Here is a 19,421-nt window from a genome sequence, read left to right on the forward strand (position 1 = left end):
TCCCTTTGCCTTTCTGTAATGTCTAAATCATAATTAGTAAGCTGTTTTGAGTCTAGACATTTTTTAAATTTAAGGAACTAATAAAAAATTACTTACCCAGTTTTCCTCTAGACTAAAAATGAAAATGCACCACTCTGTCCCTGATTTTTATAACCTTCTGCACTCCTTCCCTCCTAGCTGGTGTGTGGATCCCCTTTCTCCCTGGATCACATGAAAGTGTTCTATTAATGTGAATTGGCTGATGTTTGAGAACACTATGCTGGAGAGCTATGAAGTGTAAGGAATCTGACCCAGGGAGCTGTTGGGGCTATGACACATCAGTTCTTCACGGGAATTCTCAGTTGCTGGAAGGGAGTGACACAGGACAGGTCCTGTACACTGGGTGCAGCATGTTGGCACTCGTTGTTGTTGTTGTTGTTGTTGTTGTTGTTGTTGTTGGGATGTGGATTGCTTAAGGCAGGGAGACAAGCTCCATGTTAAATGTAACCAGAATTTTACCTTCTGGCTTTTTACTCCAGGACTGTACCTTGCAAGTGTCTGGCTGTCACTTTCACCTGATCTTGCAAGCAAAAGTTGGGAAAATGTTTTCATTTAGCAGGTGACAAATGTAAATAACAACAGCACTGCTGAAAGTGACAGCTGCCTTCAGAAAACCACTGCAAGTCAGCGCTGCTCTGCATATTTCGTAAGGAATGCCTTGCTGGAGCTCAGGATAAACATTCAAAGCCTAGGAATGCTAGCAGATTACCTGGCAGGATGGAGAAAAGGAAAGAGAAGTCTTCTGGTTCTGTTGCGTTCTTCATCCCTTTGCCTGTGTTGAGATTTCTCTTGCCCACATGGGCAGAAAAGAGGGAATTGCAGCTTTGTCTCTTCCCACATGGGATGAGATGGAGCTTTCAGCCACTGGTTTGAAGGGAGTGCTTGGAGTGTTACATGTGGGAGCCTTTCAGGGAACCAAGCCTTGCCACTTCAGCAGAGTTGTCTCAACCACAAACCCCCAGAGCACATGTCACTGCAACAGGAAACCCGCACCAATCACAGAAATGTCTTTTAAGTAGAGCATGTTTTCACTTACATGGTACTTTTGGAAAATCCTCCCTTGGAATACACTGTTCCAGAAAGGAAAAACACATTGCATTCCTAATAGGTTGTGAGTTACAGGCCTTTAAACACATAAATATAAATATACCCACATCAGCACAAGATACAAAGAAATGATTGTTGGGATAGGATTAAACCTATCACAGAAGTGCTTAGGCTTAAGTCAGTTGTTTGCATGGTATTGGCAAAGTCTAAGAGGTGATAATTTCTATAGACTGCAAAAAATATAGTGAATTTATGAATTTTCTGTGAATACAGAAATGATTAGCATAGTACAATTTTTATGTTCAAAAATTTGCCATGCGGTTATGCAAAATACGTGCATGAATCTTTAGAACACTATTTGGCTTTCTGCTTTTGCAAAAATCTGACACTGTCCTGCATTTGCTTTTGATTTGTTTGTTCCTTCATTCAAGATGTGCTGGATGGACCACCAAGACCGAAGCTGTCTGGGTATTCTCCATCTGAGGCACCTTTGATACATGCATATATTTCCTACTCCTTCTTGCAAAGATTTTATTTTTATTTTATTTTATTTTATCTAATTTTATTTTATACATTGCTGTTTGATTGTAGGGAAAAGTGGAAGGTTTTCAGCCTTTTGGTCTCCAGCAACACAACTTCCACATGTTGTTGTAGCAACCTGGTGTCAGTCACTTACTGAAACCTTCCAAGTCCTTAAAAATAAAGTGTTTCTGGTGCCAGTGAGGGTTTGATCCTACGAGGATTTCTTCCTTGACACCCCACCAAACTGGGTCTTGTTTTTTTTCATAATTCTATTAATAATGGTTCTTTCAATCCTTCTTAGACTGGCACAACATGTACGGTGATGTGATGGACTGTAACCTAATCCACACTGCTGAGGGAATATCTGGTGCCAGATTTTCACCTCCCACAGGATTATCTGTAAATACAGAAATAAAAGCTGCTGCAAGAACCAAGTATACTAATTTACACTTCTGCATTACTAAAGCAATTTTTTAAAATTAGCTACACTAATTAAAAGAGTTTTCTCTCATCTGTGTTTGCTTGCAGAGCTGGCAGCTGAATGCCAAATATCTCTGATGTTTTATTTCTGATGTTTTCAATTAGTCCAGGCCCCATTTAAGATACCAGGATTAACTTTATATCAGGAACAACCATCACTGGGGCAACAGGTCTGTGTTGCCATGTTTTTAGACAGCTAATTTCTTGCTTTATCTCTTCATCCTGAATAGGAGCATTTATTTTAGTGTATTCAAGGGAAATGCAAAAAGGTTTATGCTTTAAAATCATAAATAACACTCCTGGACAGTGACTAAAAGGTCTCATTTAAAGACAAATCTTTTTCCATTAATGCCTGGGAACATCTGCTAGCAAAACAGGGATATTCACATCAGGAGGCCAATTTCCAGAACTGGACAAGTGATTAGATTTGATAATAAATGAAACAGTGGTAGATCCACATTTTAAGGGCTCTAGATAAGAGCACCAGCGTGCTGGGCAATTCTCAAGCTGAGATGCCCTGTGAATCCCTCTTGCAATTTACTGCTCAGCACCATAAAGAAACCACATTATTGCTCTGTATTTGGAAACTGACTTTTGCTTGCTGAAATACAGCACCTGTACTGTACATATACATGTATATATATCATGGTATATACAAATTGTACAACGTTAGGAATTAGAATTTAGTTGGAGATCTGCTGCTAAGTGCCAGAAACCCTACATTTATTTCTGCACCCTGAGAGAAGCAAAAGAGAGAATGGTGAAATCTGAAATGTTTATTTTAGGATTCCTCTATGTGAGTCTTCTCACTTCAATGAGAATAAGGTTTTATGTATATGCATAGATGAGAACTAAATGGACATTGGACAAAAATATAGTCTTGGTGTGTAAAAGCAACTGGAAAATCTTGCAGTCAACTGCAAGTGGGGCACCTCCTTCACTTACCATTTTCACTGTTGACAGTAACAATTGACGTAGATACACAATAATAGGTAGGAAAGCAAAGATCTGATCATCTGGACAAGCAGAACCCTCAAAACAAAAATGCAAGGCAACATCTTGCAGTATTGTGGAATGTTGAGTTCCTATTAAGCATTGAGATTGTAAAAAATTGTAACTCACATTTGCTAAGCCTGTATTTGCATCCTGAATATTTTTTACCATGTGTTTGTGCATGTACTGCAGTGTACAATGGACCCAGTCTTGTCAGAATTCTCTTTTGAGCCTTTCTGTGTCAGCATCCGAAAGCAAATTGGTCATATTGAATTTGCAATGCAAATTTGACAACACTCTACATGTCACACAAAGAATATAAAATTGTTCAAGAGTTCAAATATTATTTATTAATGTTCAATTAAGTATTATGTATTTTAAACATGTATTTTGAAAGATAGCTTGTGCATAGCTACAGTCTGTAGTCCAACTGAAGAACTGGTTTAGGGAAACTGAAGTAGATCCATGTCTATATACTGAGTCAAGTTGATCTATGAAGATGTTTAAGAAAATACTCCCAAAAATGCCTTAAAACCCCCACCACAATAACTAGAACAACATAATAGCAATCAGCAATGAAAGGCCAAGTGTTATGATTTATATTTGCAGGGACCAGCAGGACCAGGAAAGAGATCATCCCCCTATTCTCAGCATTGGTGCAACCACACCACAAGTGCTACACTGAGTGCTGGGCCCTTCACTTAAAAAAGAACCTTGAGGTGCTGGACAGAGAACTCTTCTGAGGAATGGCTGAGGGAGCTGGGGGTTTTCAGTCTCAAGAGAAGGATGCTCAGGGGGGCCTTCATCGCTGTCCGCATCACTGACCTGGAGGAGGGTGCTGGGGGTGGGAACACTCTCTGCCGTGCCTGCACTCAGACCATCAGAGGGAACGGCTTTAGGCTGACAGGGGACATTCAGATTAGATATCAGAAATATTTTTTTCATTGCTTAGGTACTTAAGCGTTAGGAATAGGTTCGCAGGGAGGTGGTGGAGTCACCATCCCTGAGGTGTTCAGGAGGAGCTGGGTGATGTGGTTCAGGGGTTACACTGACTGTGCTCGGTGAACAGTTGGACTGGATGATCTTCAAGGTCACTTCCAACCCGGACGATTCCATGATTCTAACTAGATGATCTTTAAAGTCCCTTCCGACCCAAACCGTTCTGTGGCCCTGCGATTTATTTCATTTGCCAGAGCGCAGATCCCTGCTCGGTGACTAACGCAGGCGTTTCCACGGACACATGCACGAATTAGAGGCGCTGGGACAAGCGCAGCACCCCTTTATCTCACATTTCCCCTCAGATGTCCGCTCCCTCCTCACGGCCCGCGCTCTCCACGCCCGCAGCGCCCTCCCGAGGCGGCGGCGGAGCCACGCCCGCAGCGGAGCGGCCTCGGCGGCCCCGCCCGCGCCGGGCCTCCCGCAGCGCCCTCCGCCTCTCACCGCGCTCGGCCCCGGCCAGCGACCCGCGGCTCCGCTGTGAACGGCTTACGAGGAAGTAAATGTTAAAGGAACGTTGAGAGCTCGGTAACCATCTCTGCGGCGAGCCCTGTTTGCCGTGGAACAGAGCGCGCAGCCTGCAGAACCGGGGAGGCAAACAGCGCCAATATGGAAGACCACGATCGGAGCGGAGGGGCTCAACGACCACCGGCGCTGGCCGCAGACTCCCCAGCGGAGATCCTCTGAGGCTAACTGCGCAGGCTCCACTCGGTCCGCGTAGCCCAGGAAGGCCGGCACAGGCGTGAGGCGGAGAGTTCGCGGGCTCATCCAGCGGTTCTGGGTGACAGCCGCCGCGGCCGCGCGCCCGCCATGTCGGAGACCGGCAACAGCAGCGAGTCCTCGCCGGGCGCGCGGGACCGCCGCTCGCGCGCGCTGCACGCCCAGGAGGACACGGTGGAGGCGGCGAGCGAGGGGATCCAGCAGCTGAACAGCGGCGAGAGCGACGACAAGGAGCTCTACAGGATGATCCGGAGCCAGTATCGGGAGCTCATCTCCAGCGTGAAGCGTAAGGAGACAGCGGGGGCTGCCCCGGGCCTGCGGGTGGGGGGTCCGGGCTGGCGGCCGGAGGGGCCTGCGGCGCTGGCGGCCGGTTTTGGGCGTGGGGAACTGTAGGAACGCTCCTGGTAACTCCGGGTTCCTCGGCCTGCTGATTCTTTGGCTTTTTACTTAGATGAAATTTCGACATACAGGAAGCATGGAATCGCAAAATCATAGGTTGGTTGGAAGGGACCTTATGGGTATTCTCGTTCCGACCGTGGTAGGGACACCTTGCACCGGTGTCCAGCCTGGCCTTGGACACTTGGAAGCATGGGGCAGCCACAGTTTCTCTGGGCAAATTGTGCCAGGGCCTCACCACCCTTACAGGGAACAAGTTTTTCCTGATATCTAAATGGCCTCAGCGTGAGGCGATTCCCCCTTGTCCCGGGGAAGTCCCCCTCCCGCATCCCCTGGGATAGCGAGTTTATGAGGGATTTAGCTGCACTAACACATATGTGGTGCCTGCATTGGTGCAGTGGAACAGTCGGTTTTAGACTTGGAGATGCAGAGAAGTCCTTTAATTTTGCTTTCATGGTGTCTGAGCTTTAGTTTGAAACTGCAGGTATCATTATGTGCCTGGACCAGAAAGTTATTCTTGGGCCTTCCAGAAAATGCTATGTAGTTTTTAGCATCTCTCCAGACAGGCATGTTAATCCTTCTCCTATGTGCGTTTGAGTGAGTTGTGATGTTTTCCTCGCAGAAATGTGGCCATGGTTGTGTGAGTAGCATTGCCAAGTTCAGCAACACGTGGGATTAGTTGTTTTGTGAATACTTGGCAAATTTGTGCAGTTGTTTTACAAGACACTACAGTGCAGTTTATGGGTGATCCAGCCTGTTTATAGAAGGGAGTAAGCATACAGTTTTAGGGGCTGGTTTGTTTCTTTCATGGAAATTGGTGAGTGATCTCTCCCTTATCTAGACCCATGAGCTTTTTGTTCTATTATCTCTCTTTGGCCCAGTTGAGGAGAGGAGTGATGGAGCTTTGGCTTCCAGTCAGCATCAAACAAGTGCAGTGTTTCTCAGTGCTTCTATGTTTAAGTAATTCAGGATTTCCTTTGTGTCTTTCCCCACAGAAAATCGAGAAAATATACTGAGTTCCAAAAGCAACAGGCTGACAGAAGCTTTGGAAGAGGCCAATAGACTTTTTGATGGAGGTAAAACAAATTCTGTGGTCTTTAATTGATGTGTTTGGCCAAGTGTGAGGAGATGATGCCTTACAAACAAAAGAGAACAAGAGTGAAGTTGAGGTCCAAGTATTAATCAGAATTTTTATATAACTTAAAGTAGATATGTTAAGTTGAAGATTGGTTGAGTAAGTTGATGTGAGAAAATAAATGTCATTATAGTTTATTTGCTCTTTGAAATAATTCCTTGATTTATTTTGATTCACTGGAACAATGTATATCAGTAATGCACATAAAAAATATCAGTGAAGAGGGGTTCATTTCTCTTGGAAAAGTTGGAAAACACGGTGATAAAAAATGCATTTGTTGTTCAAGATCGAGTGTTAGTCTTCCACAGTTTGTCATTCTTTCCTTTTCTTAAATGCAAATTCATTATAAGGATTATGTAAGTGTGTTAGAGGTAAAGAAGGCAATGAAAGGATTTCCAAAGCACTAAAGCCAGGATAGTCCCTATGCTGAATGTGATAATTATATTTGTTACAATTTCATAGTAATCACCGTAACATCTTTTCTGTAACAGTTTGCCGTGCACGAGAAGCTGCACTGGATGCCCAGTTTCTTGTTATAGCATCCAATATAGGAAAGGAGAAAGCCAATGAGTTACACTCTGAGATGTCAGCATTTGATTCAACAGCATTTGCAGAAGACTTGGTAAGTTCCAGGCTCTGCATCCGCCAGCATGTCTGCTGGAGGTTTGCCCTGTTTGTTACAGAACCATAAAGCCTCAGATTGTCAGGCAGCACATGGCAGTTCTGGTGGAATTTAATGCTCTTCCTATGAATTTCTTTGATAAACTTTCTAGTTACTTTTGTTAATTGTCTTAAACTACATATTAAGCACTGGCAATAGGGGAAAATCTGACTTAAAGTGCAGACACTTCCCTTATTATTGTGCTGCTGCTGCTTTACCATGGTTCAGTTTGTGCTCTTAGTCTTCTGCTCTTTTTTCAGTCACTCTTCTGTATTTTCTCAGTAGCTAAGTAGTTTCTTTATCCTGTCCACTGGTTTATATATTGGTTGATAGATTTGTTGAGGCCACGTGTCACTCACATGAAATGGAACTTTGGGACACTTGAATGCTTTCAGACTGGCCAGTTTGTCTCTTTGTACTGTGACTTGAGGGAAGAGTCAGATCAGAACAGCTTTTAAGCAGGCTGTTGGCTTTTTTGCTCTTTGAAGATGTTCCCTAATGTTACAGCAGATCAACAAGGAATCCTGACTTGTTTGCTTAAGTCTATAAAAAACATAAAGTTCAATTTAAAATTTTTTCTGGGTTAGTGTTGACAGGGATAGGCCAGATAAGTTTTTGCTATTTGAGGGGCTGGGCTTTCAGCAAGTGTGTGGTGTTCAAAATCTGTGAGATATCTGAGCTCTAAACTGCAGTATAAGGAGTGTTCTGCTACTTAATACATCACTGAAATGTGTTGGAATCTAAGCAGTTTGTTTACCTATGGCTTTCATTTCTTGCTGAACACAAGGGTGAATTTGAGTGTTCATCTGTTTTCATGGTATCCTCAGGAAAGTCAAAGTTCTTAGGCAGTGGTAATAAGTACTAATTTATCAGGCAAACACCACAACACAGTGTTTCACCATGAGTGTATCTACTGGTTTACCTCTAAGTGAGTTTTTATTGCAGCTTTTTTTCTTTTGTAGCTTACTTTCATGGGTATAAATCGCACAGAAGTACAAGAAACTGATGACTCTGAGGATGTTACAGGTGGTTTTTTACCTAGTGATGCCTGGCAGACAATGGGAGAAGAAGCACCCAAGTACTTCAGAAGAGCACCTACTTTTCACTACATGTAAGTTTCTTCAAGGAAATTATGTGTACTGCCACTCATGGTAAAGGCCTTAACTGGTTCTTGTCTTTGATGCCCTGGCTTGAATTGAGTTTACTCTGAAGTCACAGCAGAGTCTTGACAAGGTATGAGGCTGTCAACATACTGGAACAACTTTTGGGGCTGTTTCTTTGCAGAAATCTCTTAATGTGATGAAGCTTTATCAGTCATCATTTTGCACTTGAGGAGATCCGCTGCTCAGTATCAAGTTTCCTAAGTGTACAGAGTAAACCAGATTTGCATGTGTGTTTTCTTTGTGTTTTGGTTAGGATGGGATCTTTCAAGTCTGAATCTCCTGTACCAAAGCAACGGATTGAGAGGCAGAAGAAAGCTAGCAGAGGAAAAGCAGAACGGGCAATGCCTGCTCAGGTTTGTAAAGTTATCTTTGTTAGCCCTTTGTTCTGGCATAGTTATTACAAATGACTTCTAAATATTTTCATTTGTTTGTTTTGGGTTTTGTAATTATAAACTGCATAGTATTTGTGACATCCCTTAAGGGGAAGGGAGCATGCAAGATCCACAGATGCTTGTGCTGTGCTTATCTCCAGGAGCCAGAACAAGCATGTTAGTTCCAGAAAAGTGCTGCCCTACCTTCATGTGGTTCTTTTTCCAGATATATCCTATTGTTTCTCACAATGTGTGAGATTACCAGCACTCCTTGGCTGTTATTGCCAACAGTCTTTAGTTGGCTCCACAGCAGCCAGCTGGAGTTGGAGACACACACATCAGCCCCTTTCCTTCTGAGTTTCTACTAAAGGATTCAAACTCCATTATTAGGCTTCTTGATTTGTTTTGTGTGGACTGCAGGATTTCACTGAGTGGAAGGAAATAGGATTTGCAGACCAATTTCATGTTCAGAAATAGGGTTTACAAACTGATTTTTCAGGTTATGAACTTACTTGTTCTGTTGTCTGTTGCTTTGAAAGGAAACAAAAAAGAAACTTCTTTACAATGATGTGGTTTTTCTTTAGAAAGTGTCTAACAGGGTGTGGCATTTACACGGAAATGTGGTTAATGGCAGCAAGCTAATTAGCTCACATAACGACTGTTTTCTGTGCTTTCTGTTTCCATATTCTTTTTGTCATTCGCTGGCAGAAGAACAAAAGTCTGGAATACTGAAAAAGGCTTACATCTGAAACTGCAAATATAATCCATGTTGTTACAGGGTAGCTGAGGCCATGATAATGCCAGGATACAGAGGCAAATGGTTGATTGCCTTTTAAAAGGCAGCCTACTCAATCCAAATAGTGATAGAAAGGATTTGTTATAGTTTGTACTGGGAAGAAGAGGACTTGGAGGGTTTGTGGATTGCTTCCAAATGATCATCTTCATTAAACTCAGAGATTGTAGCACTGTGCAATCCAGCTCCTCAGAGCTATTGAAAAGTAAGTATACACCTGTACATGGGCTCAAAACATACAAGCCATGGCCTCTCAGACTGATATTGCAAGATGGGAATTAAATCCTAAAGCTCTTCAAAGTTGTCTCATTTTGGCATAAGTGTGTTTGTTATGTTGCACATAGGGAGAAAAATTCAACTTTTATGTTATGTGTTCAAAAGAGGCCCTTTGCATATTCTGGTAATTCAATAACAGTTGAGGTGAATCTCTGCTTCTTTTTCCCAGTTAAAAAAAATGGAGGAGTCTCATCAAGAAGCGACAGAAAAAGAAGTAGAGAGGATTTTGAGAATACTGCAGACTCATTTTGAAAGTGATCGTAAGTATGATTAAATTAAGCATTAACTGGAGTAAATGTATATTCTCTGTGTTCTACAGTTGGGAGTGGTAAAACTACAGAGACAAAATGAGGTGAAGTTGCAAATAGAAATCTTTTTTGAAGCACATATACCAGCTATGTATTTTTTTTATGAACATTAATTAGCTGCTGTTTGACTGCAAAGTAAATGTAAATCCTCTCTCCTGATTAAAGCCTGCCAGTTTTAGATGGCAGCCAAATAGTTACTGTATATGGATCTGCATGGGGGAAAAGATGGAGGAAATTAATATACTCTATAGAACATTTGTTTTTGCAGGCAACTGGGAATTCTGGATTGTAACTAAATTGACAAACATCCCTTTAGCTTTTGAAAGGTGTACTGGCTCTCTTAAGTTTGTGTTTACATCTGTTAGCTCTGTGTGTAGCACCTGTTTATTTGTTTGTTTGTTTAATTTAACAAAGCCATCTTTGCATCCCCAGCTGATACACCCATTTACTTCTTTGATTTTGTGATTGATCCGAACTCGTTTGCACGCACTGTGGAAAACATGTTCCATGTGTCCTTCCTTATTAGGGTAAGGCGTGACATTTTCTTGAAATATCACTTTAGATACTAGAATGACCTAGAAATACTGATCTTTTTCCACATTCAATATTGAAGAATTAGGATTTAAATGTCAGGAATACTAATTTGTTTTCTGCAAGCAGTCTGTGGTACTTTGGTAATCGAATAAAAAGGGAAACAGAGTTGACAGACTTAATTTTATTTGTACTGCAATCAACTTAGCAACAAAACAGTAGTGATACTTTTGCAGCCAATATGTTTTTGCAGAACAGATTCTGGCTCACATTTTAGATGAAGAACAGTTTTCAGAGAGTACAGAAGAGTTGTTGAGGCTGTAGAAGACTGTACTAGTGCAAGGTTTTCTTTTTGAATCCATGGATTTGCACTTCAAAACTATGTTTAGTTCATCTAATAAATAAAATTAATTATTGAAAAGACGAAAACTGACAAGGATATTTTGACTAATTCAGGTTTTATATTGAAGAGAAATGTTGTTAAGAAGGGTTATCCCAAGTATATTTAGAGAATAATAATGATTTTAATATAGCAAAACTTCTATAATCCGGCAGTTACACACTGTGCTATATGGGCTGCTTTCTTCATACATAAGTGCTGTATTATACTGTTTTCTTTCTTATGTAGTATGCCAATGAAGATTTTTTATCAGTATATGTACCTGTTCATGATTATGTAGAAGTAAAACTATGAAATTTCAGTGCATTATCCTAACTGGAAAGCTCTAAGTTATGAAACTTTAAATCCCACTGTTGTTTAGGATGGTCTTGCAAAAATAAAGCTGGATGAAGATGAATTGCCAGTAATAGGTAAAATATAGCTTTAAAATATTTTAATTGTTTTTTGTAATGACATTACATGTTATGTGTTCACAAAGTTTTAGGTATATTTTTAACTGGGAATATGCAGTGAATGTAATTGAAGGCATAAAGAGATTTTTGAGCAGCTGAAAGGATTGAGTCTTTTCAAATATCATTGTATGGAAAAAGACCATTATGCTGATTTATACAAATTAATTCTATTAATAGAAATCAAAGGTTACCTTTCAGGTTATATTTTTATTAATAAGTACAGGAACATTGCTACACTTGGCTGAAAAAAGAGATTTTTGGGAATAAGAACTCTCTTGTCTTAGAGTTGGGAGCTGCTTGCAGCTTCAGAACAGTTGGAAGGGAAATGCCATTCTTCATATGAGGTTGGCTTTCATTCCCACAGGATATCAGTGGGGTTAGGACTTCAGAGGGATTTTGTAAGGAATGAAATACTTAGGTCCTTCTGAAAAAAGTTAGTTCCTAAATTTTTCAGATGGGAGATTAAAGAAGCATCTCAAGCAGTACATGATACAAACTGATAGAGACTAACTGGGTGGAACATGCAGGATTGATCTGAATTCTGTGGAGCTTTTGTGTTGCTGGTGGAAACTGACTTTACAAGTGTAAATCCTGAAAATGCTGTGTTTTGATCAGAGCCTATAAAACTCTGCCGGGGAGAGGAGGAGGACAGCAGAGCTGGAGCACGGAACCAGGTCATCCTAAGTCTGGACCAGAAGGAATGGAAGGTACCACGGAGAGCACTTCATACTTTGTATCAGTTCTTTTTTGTTTAAGCCTCTGAGAGCTGTGCTGTTACCTGCTCTGGGGAGGGCAGGTGTTCTGTGTACAGTAACACTGCGTTTGGCCTTATGGTTGCCAGAACAATCACAGATCTAAGGGATGTTTGTAGCTACAAGAAAACCGAGAATTGGGGTAGTGATTCCATCTTTGATTCCTGAAGCCTGGTCAGTTTAAGTGCTTTTAAGCTGTGCACTGTCTTGTCTTTACTGTTTTACACAAGGGTTGGGTAAATATGGAATCTTTTTCTTCCCTTTTGTATAATACTCGTCTCTGGAGAAGTTCTCCATGCAGTTTCCTGACTCTAATAAATCTTAGACAAAAAGTAGTTTTGAGCACACATACAGCTCTTTTCTTTTGTCCCTCACTCAGAATGTGCAGAGGAAATGTATTAATTTGAAATAGTGCTTTAGTATCAGAAATTTTATTATTTGCTTAGTGGTAATTAAATTGAAATAGTTGAGCTCTGCTGACTGACATGCTGCTGTTATCTCTAACCAGGAGATTATAGAAATATTTCAGATAAAAGAAGCCATGATTACCCCTCTTTCTCAGAGCACTGAAGAGGACATGGACACAGAGTAGCTATTCAGGTAAGTTCTTTTAACAAATCAAATTCAGTAAGTTCCTTATGTGCTTGGAGGAACTTCAGGTAAACTACCCGTGACTTAAAAATGCAGAACTGTAAGCATGGTGACTGTAACATCTAAAATTGCTGTGTTCTTGCCCTCTTCATGAAATAAAATGTAATTTAGCCTTGTATGCAATGATTACCTGGGAATAAAAAAAAAACTTTATTTTTGAGTTTGGTCAGTTAAATGGTGAGTTATTTTTTGGAACTTTATACTCAGAATGCAGTGCTGGAAAGAATCATAGCTTAGTTTTTCTGTTTGGTTTCTTAACTTCCTGATAGCTGATGATGTTAATAAAGTAGTCTGCATAAGGGCTTAGAGGGAACCAGTCTGCCTTCCCTTCTGCTTCCATAAAATTCTTCCAATGATAGGACTGAAATCCTCCCTTCACTGTTGTTTTGTCAGTTCCAAATCTTAATGCATATTGTCTTACTGTCTTCTTTTTTTTTTTCTTTCCCCTTAGGTGCCTTAAAGAAAATACTTCAAAACATTTGTTTCAACAACTGCTTTATATGTATATGTTGTAAAATTAAATTTATTTTTTCTGGAACATCTCAACGCTTTATAAGAGCTGCTTTGTTTAGAACCATGGAATGGTTTGGGTTGGAAGAGACCTTAAAGCTCATCCAGTTCCACCCCCCAGCCATTGCAGGGACACCTTCCCCTGTCCCAGGCTGCTCCAAGTCCTGTCCAGCCTGGCCTTGGACACTTCCAGGGGCCCACGGGAAGCCACAGCTGCTCTGGCCAACCTGAGGAAGTTTAGACTTGTCACAGAGCTATTTATATATTATGGCTCAGTTTGCTATCTCATATAAAATTTACTGGCACTCAAGAGAAAGGTAAAAAGGAAATACTGTGGCCCTTCTTTCCTCCCTTGTCTGGCCCCAGCAGCAGCAAGTGGAATTCACATGGTTAAACATCTCTGCTGTGATAATCTTGCTATATTACATTATTTTTGGTGCTGCAGGAGAACAGATACTGCCCTGTTGTTTTATTGCTCTGGAGATACAGGTCTGAGTTTGGAAATCCCATCTCAATTACACATAGCAGTTCCCCCTTCCTTTATTCAAACTCCTCCTGTATTTGTTTGGTAACTTGGGCATTGGGCAGGCCGGCTCTATGGGGCCACAACATTATTTTATTAAAAATGCAAGGAGTCTTGTTCCCTTTACAGAAGACGCTCTGTGCAAGAGCTCAGGATTTCTTCCATCCTTTTATCCTGCTGCAGCAGCTGAGGAGGATCCACAGGGATCCATCCTCCCCAGAAAGCCTGTTAGAGCGTGCTTGTGGGTTGAGGAGCCGGTCAGGCCCTGCGGGGCACGGGGACGCGGTGCGAAGAGCGGCAGAACCGGCGGCGATGTTTCACCGCCGGTGTTTCACCGCCGATCCGCCCGCGGGGGAGCCTGGGCCGGGCGCGGCTGCGGCTGGGCGGGGGCACTGCGGGGCGGCCGGCGCCATGCCCGCCGCCGTGGTGGAGTACAAGGGATGGAAGGAGGGCTACGGCTGCGGCTACTGCGGCGCGGCGCGGGGCAAGGTGTCCGCGGGTGAGCGGGGCCGGGGGCTGGGGGCCGGGCCGAGCCGCGGGGCTCCTCAGGCCGCGCCGGCGCTGCGGCCCCGCCGCGCTGCCCGCACGGAACATGGCGGCGCCGCCGCTTCCTGTGCGCGCCGCCCGCGCGCCGCCCGCAGCAAAGATGGCGGCGAGCGCCGCTTCCGGGCGGCCCGGGGCGCTGACCTGAGGCGGGCGGACACCGCGGGGATGGCGGCGGGCGGCGGCTCCGCCAGCATCGTCGAGTTCTTCGGCGGGGAGGATGGCTACCGCTGCGGCTACTGCAGGAGCGACACCGGCAACCTGTCGCACGGTGCGGGCGGGGCGGGCTGGGCGCGGCGCCGCGGGCCGGCCGCCCGGCGCTGGCCGAGAAGCGGCGCCTGCGGGCGCGGGGCCGGGGAGGGCGGCGGGGACAGGCGGCGGCTCCGCAGCTGCTCCCGCCCGCCCAGCCGGGAGCTGGGACCGGCTCCTATGGCCCGCTGCTCCTGGATGAGCGTGACAGAACTAAGCGGCAATTTTGTGTTGTTTTCCTTGTGTATTTCTGGGGAAATGGGAGGTGCGGAGGGGAACTTAGCGCTGGTTCGGTCAGAAAAATATGGTTGATTGCATCCCAAGATTTGTGGTGGGCTTAGGAATTTTACATTTAATGTGATTATTGAAATCAGTAATTACGATATTTAAGAACGTGCCAAATACTTGAAAAGACATCTCTGTATAAGTGGCCATTAGCTACTCGGAGTTGCAGTAACCACAGAATGGTTTGGGTTGGGAGGGACCTTAAATCCCATCCAGTGCCACCCCTGCCATGGCAGGGACACCTCAAACTGTCCCAGCTGCTCCAAGCCCCGTCCAACCCAGCCTTGGGCACTGCCAGGGATCCAGGGGCAGCCCCAGCTGCTCTGGGCACCTGTGCCAGGGCCTGCCCACCCTCACAGGGAACAATTCCTGCCCAATGTCCCATCTTAGCCTGCCCTCTGGCAGTGGAAGCCATTCTCCGTGTCCTGTCATCTCATCCCTTGTGCCAAGTCCCTCTCCAGCTCATTTGGAGCCCCTTTAGGCCCTGGAAGGGCTCTGAGGTGTTGCTGGAGCCTTCTCCAGGTGCACACCCCCAAGCCTGGCTCAGAGCAGAGGGGCTCCAACCCGTTCTGCGGAGTACAGAGTTTGTTGTATTTCAAAACCAAACCACGGTCAGTCAAGTGTGTTGCTGTGTTATTTATTTCAGGTATGTGGGCACATTCGATGACAGTTCAAGATTACCAAGATCTCATCGACAGAGGATGGCGAAGGTACATTGAAAAAGAAAATACAAAGTCATGCTGTCTGTTGAAATAAAAGTTAGAATCCACATTTAAAATTTAGAAACACTTATATATCCATGAGTAATTGAACTATTTGTCCAGTGCTCTGTGACCTTTTACAATGTGACACTGTCAAACATAAAAGTATTCAGTTGTCTGAGAAGAATAATACGGTCAGCAAAGAACTGAAGAACTTGTTCTTTGACTTTTGTTACTCATCATGAAATGTTTTGATGTGATTTTAATAAAAAAGCTTCTTCATTTATTTTGTGGTATAAACAACAACAAAAAAATCAATGCATATTTGTTACTCTTTTCAGAAGTGGAAAATACGTCTACAAACCTATCATGAATCAAACATGTTGTCCTCAGTACACAATAAGGTAAGAAACTCAAAATACACTTTTGTAAGGGATTTAAGCACTTCAAATATATTCCAGCATTTGTGTTTACTGCTTGAAATACGTCATACTTGAGAAGTTGATCTACTTTTAATGATACTTTGAACAGTAAGTATCTCTTCTTGGGTTTGTGCATAGGGACATCAGCAGCTCTGGGATATTTTCCTGTAAGGAACTTTGTCTGTAATCCACAAACACTGCTTTAGCAGACTAAATAAGAGAGGCTTACACTTCTATTTTAGTAATTCTAGAGATACACATGAAAAAGACGTCCTAAGGACTGATATTATTCACTGGAAGACAATGTAATTATATTATCTCAAAAGCATTGATAAAACATTTGACCACTCAATATAGGAAAACCTAAGAAAAAAATAGAAATTAGAATGTAATTTTTGTAAATGGTTCCTTAACCCTTTTTTCCTGAAACAATCTTTCACAAAAGAAATGTTCTCTTTTTTTTCTTTAGGTGCCGGGCTTTGCATTTTCAGGCCTCCAAGTCCCACAAGAAGGTTCTGAAGAAAATGTTGAAATTTATTTCCAAAGGAGATGTTTCGAAAGTAGTGAGTGAAGGTAATAAACTCTGAGTGTTTGAAAACCAATACTGATGCATGGAAGGAGGATTTAAATACCTGCTTGAGTGGTCAAATGGCAAATGAGCTTTGAATTCTGTGTGTAAACCCCTGGCTGGGTTGTTTCTTGAGCAATTCATTAGCCCAGGAGCCAAATTGTTCAGGTGGCTTGGGTTATTGAAGAAAATATTTCCTTTTTCCACAGACCAGCTTGTTTTCCTCGGTATGTCCTCACTTTCTAGCTGGGTGCTGTAGAGAATTAGATGCTGTTTTTACATCTGTTATGAAACTGATAATCTGGAGAGGACTAACTAGAGTAGCTGGTGGCAGAGAAAAGGAAGAGCAAACAAAGAGGGTTTTCCTAAGTGATTGAACAATCACCCACCATTTATCCAGCACCAAACCCAGCAATTCCTCTTGGTGGTGAAACTTGTATTGGTTCTGAATCATTATAATTTGCCTCTTTCGTGTGTGTGTGGTATGCTAGGTTTGTTTGTTGTTATTTGTTTGAAGTTATAGCTTGAAATAGTTGGCTGTCCCAATTATAGTGGAGAAAATGAAACTCTTCTCATAAATTAATTGATGTTTGTAATTTGAGATCATAAAGGAAACTTTGTTTTCAGACTGTTGCGATAGTCACTTTGTCCGTGGGAAAACACTTGTAAAATTGGAAATTAGTTAATTTAGTATTAATTTTAATTGTGAAAAGTATGAGCTGTGGTTGTACAGAGAGCAAATCACTCATGCAGGTGTTAATTATTGACAGAAGAGCCGATGGATGCCCATATAGATGATGTGGCCACGTGTGATTTTCCATACAAAAACGAGTCTCAGGTCAGTCAGTCTGAACTGACTCCCTTGGCTGTGGATCACTCTGAGAGGGTGGAGGATGAAGATAAGGACTCAGGAGAATCAAAAGAAGAGGGGAATGTGCCGAAGGTGGAATCGGATTCTGTTCAGATCTGTACAGACAAAGACACACCAGTCCCTGCAGAACCATCACATTCAGCTAAAGCTGTTCATACACCACCTAAGCCAGGTAATTTCTGGTAGTAATTGGAATATGCTGTCATCATTTCATATCTTGAAATCCCTTCTTTTTTATCTTGCTTAGTAAATAAATATTTGTTTTCTTTTATTTCCTGTGCTCCTCCCAATTTATGGAATTACAGGGTAAAAATTAAGAGGTGCTGGGTGTTACTTGTAATATTTTAGTTTATGTTTTGTTATATTAAAAAGTTATATTTATCTTCTTTTCCTCACCTTAAGTAAGACTGAATCTCTAGGATCTGAAACTAAAAAGGGGAGACTCAGATTAGAAATTTTTGATGATGAGGATGGGGAGGCCCTGGCACAGGTTGTCCAGAGAAGCTGTGGCTGCCCCTGGATCCCTGGAAGTGTCCAAGGCCAGGGTGGGGCTTGGAGCCACCTGGGACAGTGGAAGGTGCCCTTTCAAAGATCTCTTCCAGCCCAAACCATTGATTGATTCAATAGCTGCCTTCTCTTGGGACATGGGTGATTTCTGGAAGGAAGATGGTAAGGAGTGGGTGGATTATTGCCAGAATAATTTATTTAAGGTATAATTGCTGACAGACACTTTGTGGCCGTGAGGCTACAGGTAAGGCAGCCTTGTCTTACAGATCATGCTTCTCATTTTGTGTAGCCTGTTCTGGAAAATAAAGGGAATTTCCTTAATTGTGGTTTACTAGTGGAAACTCATGGCTTTAGAGTTTCTGTCTATTTTGGGACATCCTACTAATTCCAGATCTCACTCACCTGTTGCATGTTGTGCCAGTATTTAGGAGAACAAAGTACTTTTGTCTCTTTCCCTATAAGTGAGATAATGTTTTTTCCTTTAATAACCACTCACCCCTCTTGAATCCAATTTTCACCAGATTAATAAGCAATTTTTGTATCTAAATAAAAGAAAAATTTTTAGAAATACTTGATCAGAGAATCAGTATTGTTGCATAGAAATATTACAGAATTTTTAAAACTGCATTTTATATTTTGATCTTATACAAACCTTTACAGCCCTTATGTAGTTTACTTCTTATATGATTTTATTGTGCGAATTTTCAAAGCTCTCTTGTTTAATAATAAATTAAAAACCTTGGCCTATGTAAATTTAGCATTGGAAAGAAATGAAGTGGCTGTTGACAGCAGATGGCAGACTTGGGTAAAGAACAGGAGTGTAAAAACCTGACTGCTTTGGAAAAGGTGAGGTAAGGTCTTCAGTTAGGTTAAGAATATCTTTGGGTCAAACTTTAAGCACTGGAAATGCAAATAAGTAACATTGTAGTACATTTCAGAAAAAAAGGGTTTAATTTTACAGAGCATAAATACTCATTAGTGGGCTTCTTTCTGGTGTTTTTAAAGATACAACTGAATAATAAGTGCATCAGAAAGCTTATTTAATATTTTTTTTTTTTTTTGAATGCTAGCTAGTGTCACAGGTCAAATTTAGTTTAAAATTTTCCAGATAGAAAGATGTTTAGTTTTCATCTTGGAAAATGTAGACTTAGTCTGTAATAAGATTGTTTAATTGCATTTTTATTCCTTTATAAACAAAACAGGTCATTGTCCTCTAGGAATAATGGTCTGTTTCTGCAAAGTTTCAGATAGAAAAGAAGGTTTGCTTATATCTGTGTAGGCACAGTCACTGCTTTAAGAAGTTTTTCTTGCTAATTTACAGCTTACAGAAGATTTGAGACACAAAACAGATCCCGATACAGATGAAATACTCATTCTTCAAATATATCACAAGAGTTTTAAATAAACTCTTCCTCTGACTTGTTTGCCTGAGGACAGGTCACATAGTGTCTGTAATTCCCTCATGTCTTTGGATTTGAGTTGGTTTAGAACTTGCAGTTCTTGTTCTAGTAAGAAACAAATGGATCAAGATAAGAAATAATGCATAGGTTTGACTT

At 42.1% G+C, this 19,421-nt stretch overlaps 2 protein-coding genes across 12 annotated transcripts in view; both read left to right on the forward strand.

The window, feature by feature from the left end:
- Nucleotides 1–4,411: 4,411 nt before the first annotated feature.
- Nucleotides 4,412–13,228, forward strand: NSMCE4A (NSE4A component of SMC5/6 complex). Its single transcript, XM_086900318.1, has 11 exons — nt 4,412–5,083; nt 6,189–6,269; nt 6,820–6,950; nt 7,952–8,100; nt 8,406–8,505; nt 9,762–9,852; nt 10,333–10,427; nt 11,193–11,241; nt 11,899–11,990; nt 12,544–12,635; nt 13,138–13,228. Exons 1-10 carry the CDS (start codon nt 4,888–4,890, stop codon nt 12,625–12,627), a joined length of 1,068 nt encoding a protein of 355 aa, XP_086756444.1. The 5' UTR covers nt 4,412–4,887; the 3' UTR covers nt 12,628–12,635; nt 13,138–13,228.
- A 783-nt stretch (nt 13,229–14,011) lies between these two features.
- The window catches only part of ATE1 (arginyltransferase 1), a 68,810-nt gene continuing 63,400 nt past the window's right edge, over nt 14,012–19,421 (forward strand). For 2 of the 11 annotated variants that reach the window (XM_086900309.1, XM_086900310.1), the window contains exons 1-5: nt 14,085–14,218; nt 15,443–15,506; nt 15,839–15,901; nt 16,389–16,492; nt 17,258–17,530. In XM_086900309.1, coding sequence (XP_086756435.1) covers nt 14,131–14,218; nt 15,443–15,506; nt 15,839–15,901; nt 16,389–16,492; nt 17,258–17,530 — 592 coding nt within the window. In that variant the 5' untranslated portion in view covers nt 14,085–14,130. Of the gene's footprint in view, nt 14,219–14,296; nt 14,534–14,583; nt 14,777–15,442; nt 15,507–15,838; nt 15,902–16,388; nt 16,493–17,257; nt 17,531–19,421 lie in introns of those variants that run through there. The other 9 variants (XM_086900312.1, XM_086900313.1, XM_086900317.1 and 6 more) reach the window with 7 other exon arrangements.

Source organism: Cyanistes caeruleus, chromosome 8 (assembly GCF_971803275.1).
Source record: "Cyanistes caeruleus chromosome 8, bCyaCae1.hap1.1, whole genome shotgun sequence".
In the NCBI taxonomy this organism is placed as follows: domain Eukaryota; kingdom Metazoa; phylum Chordata; class Aves; order Passeriformes; family Paridae; genus Cyanistes; species Cyanistes caeruleus.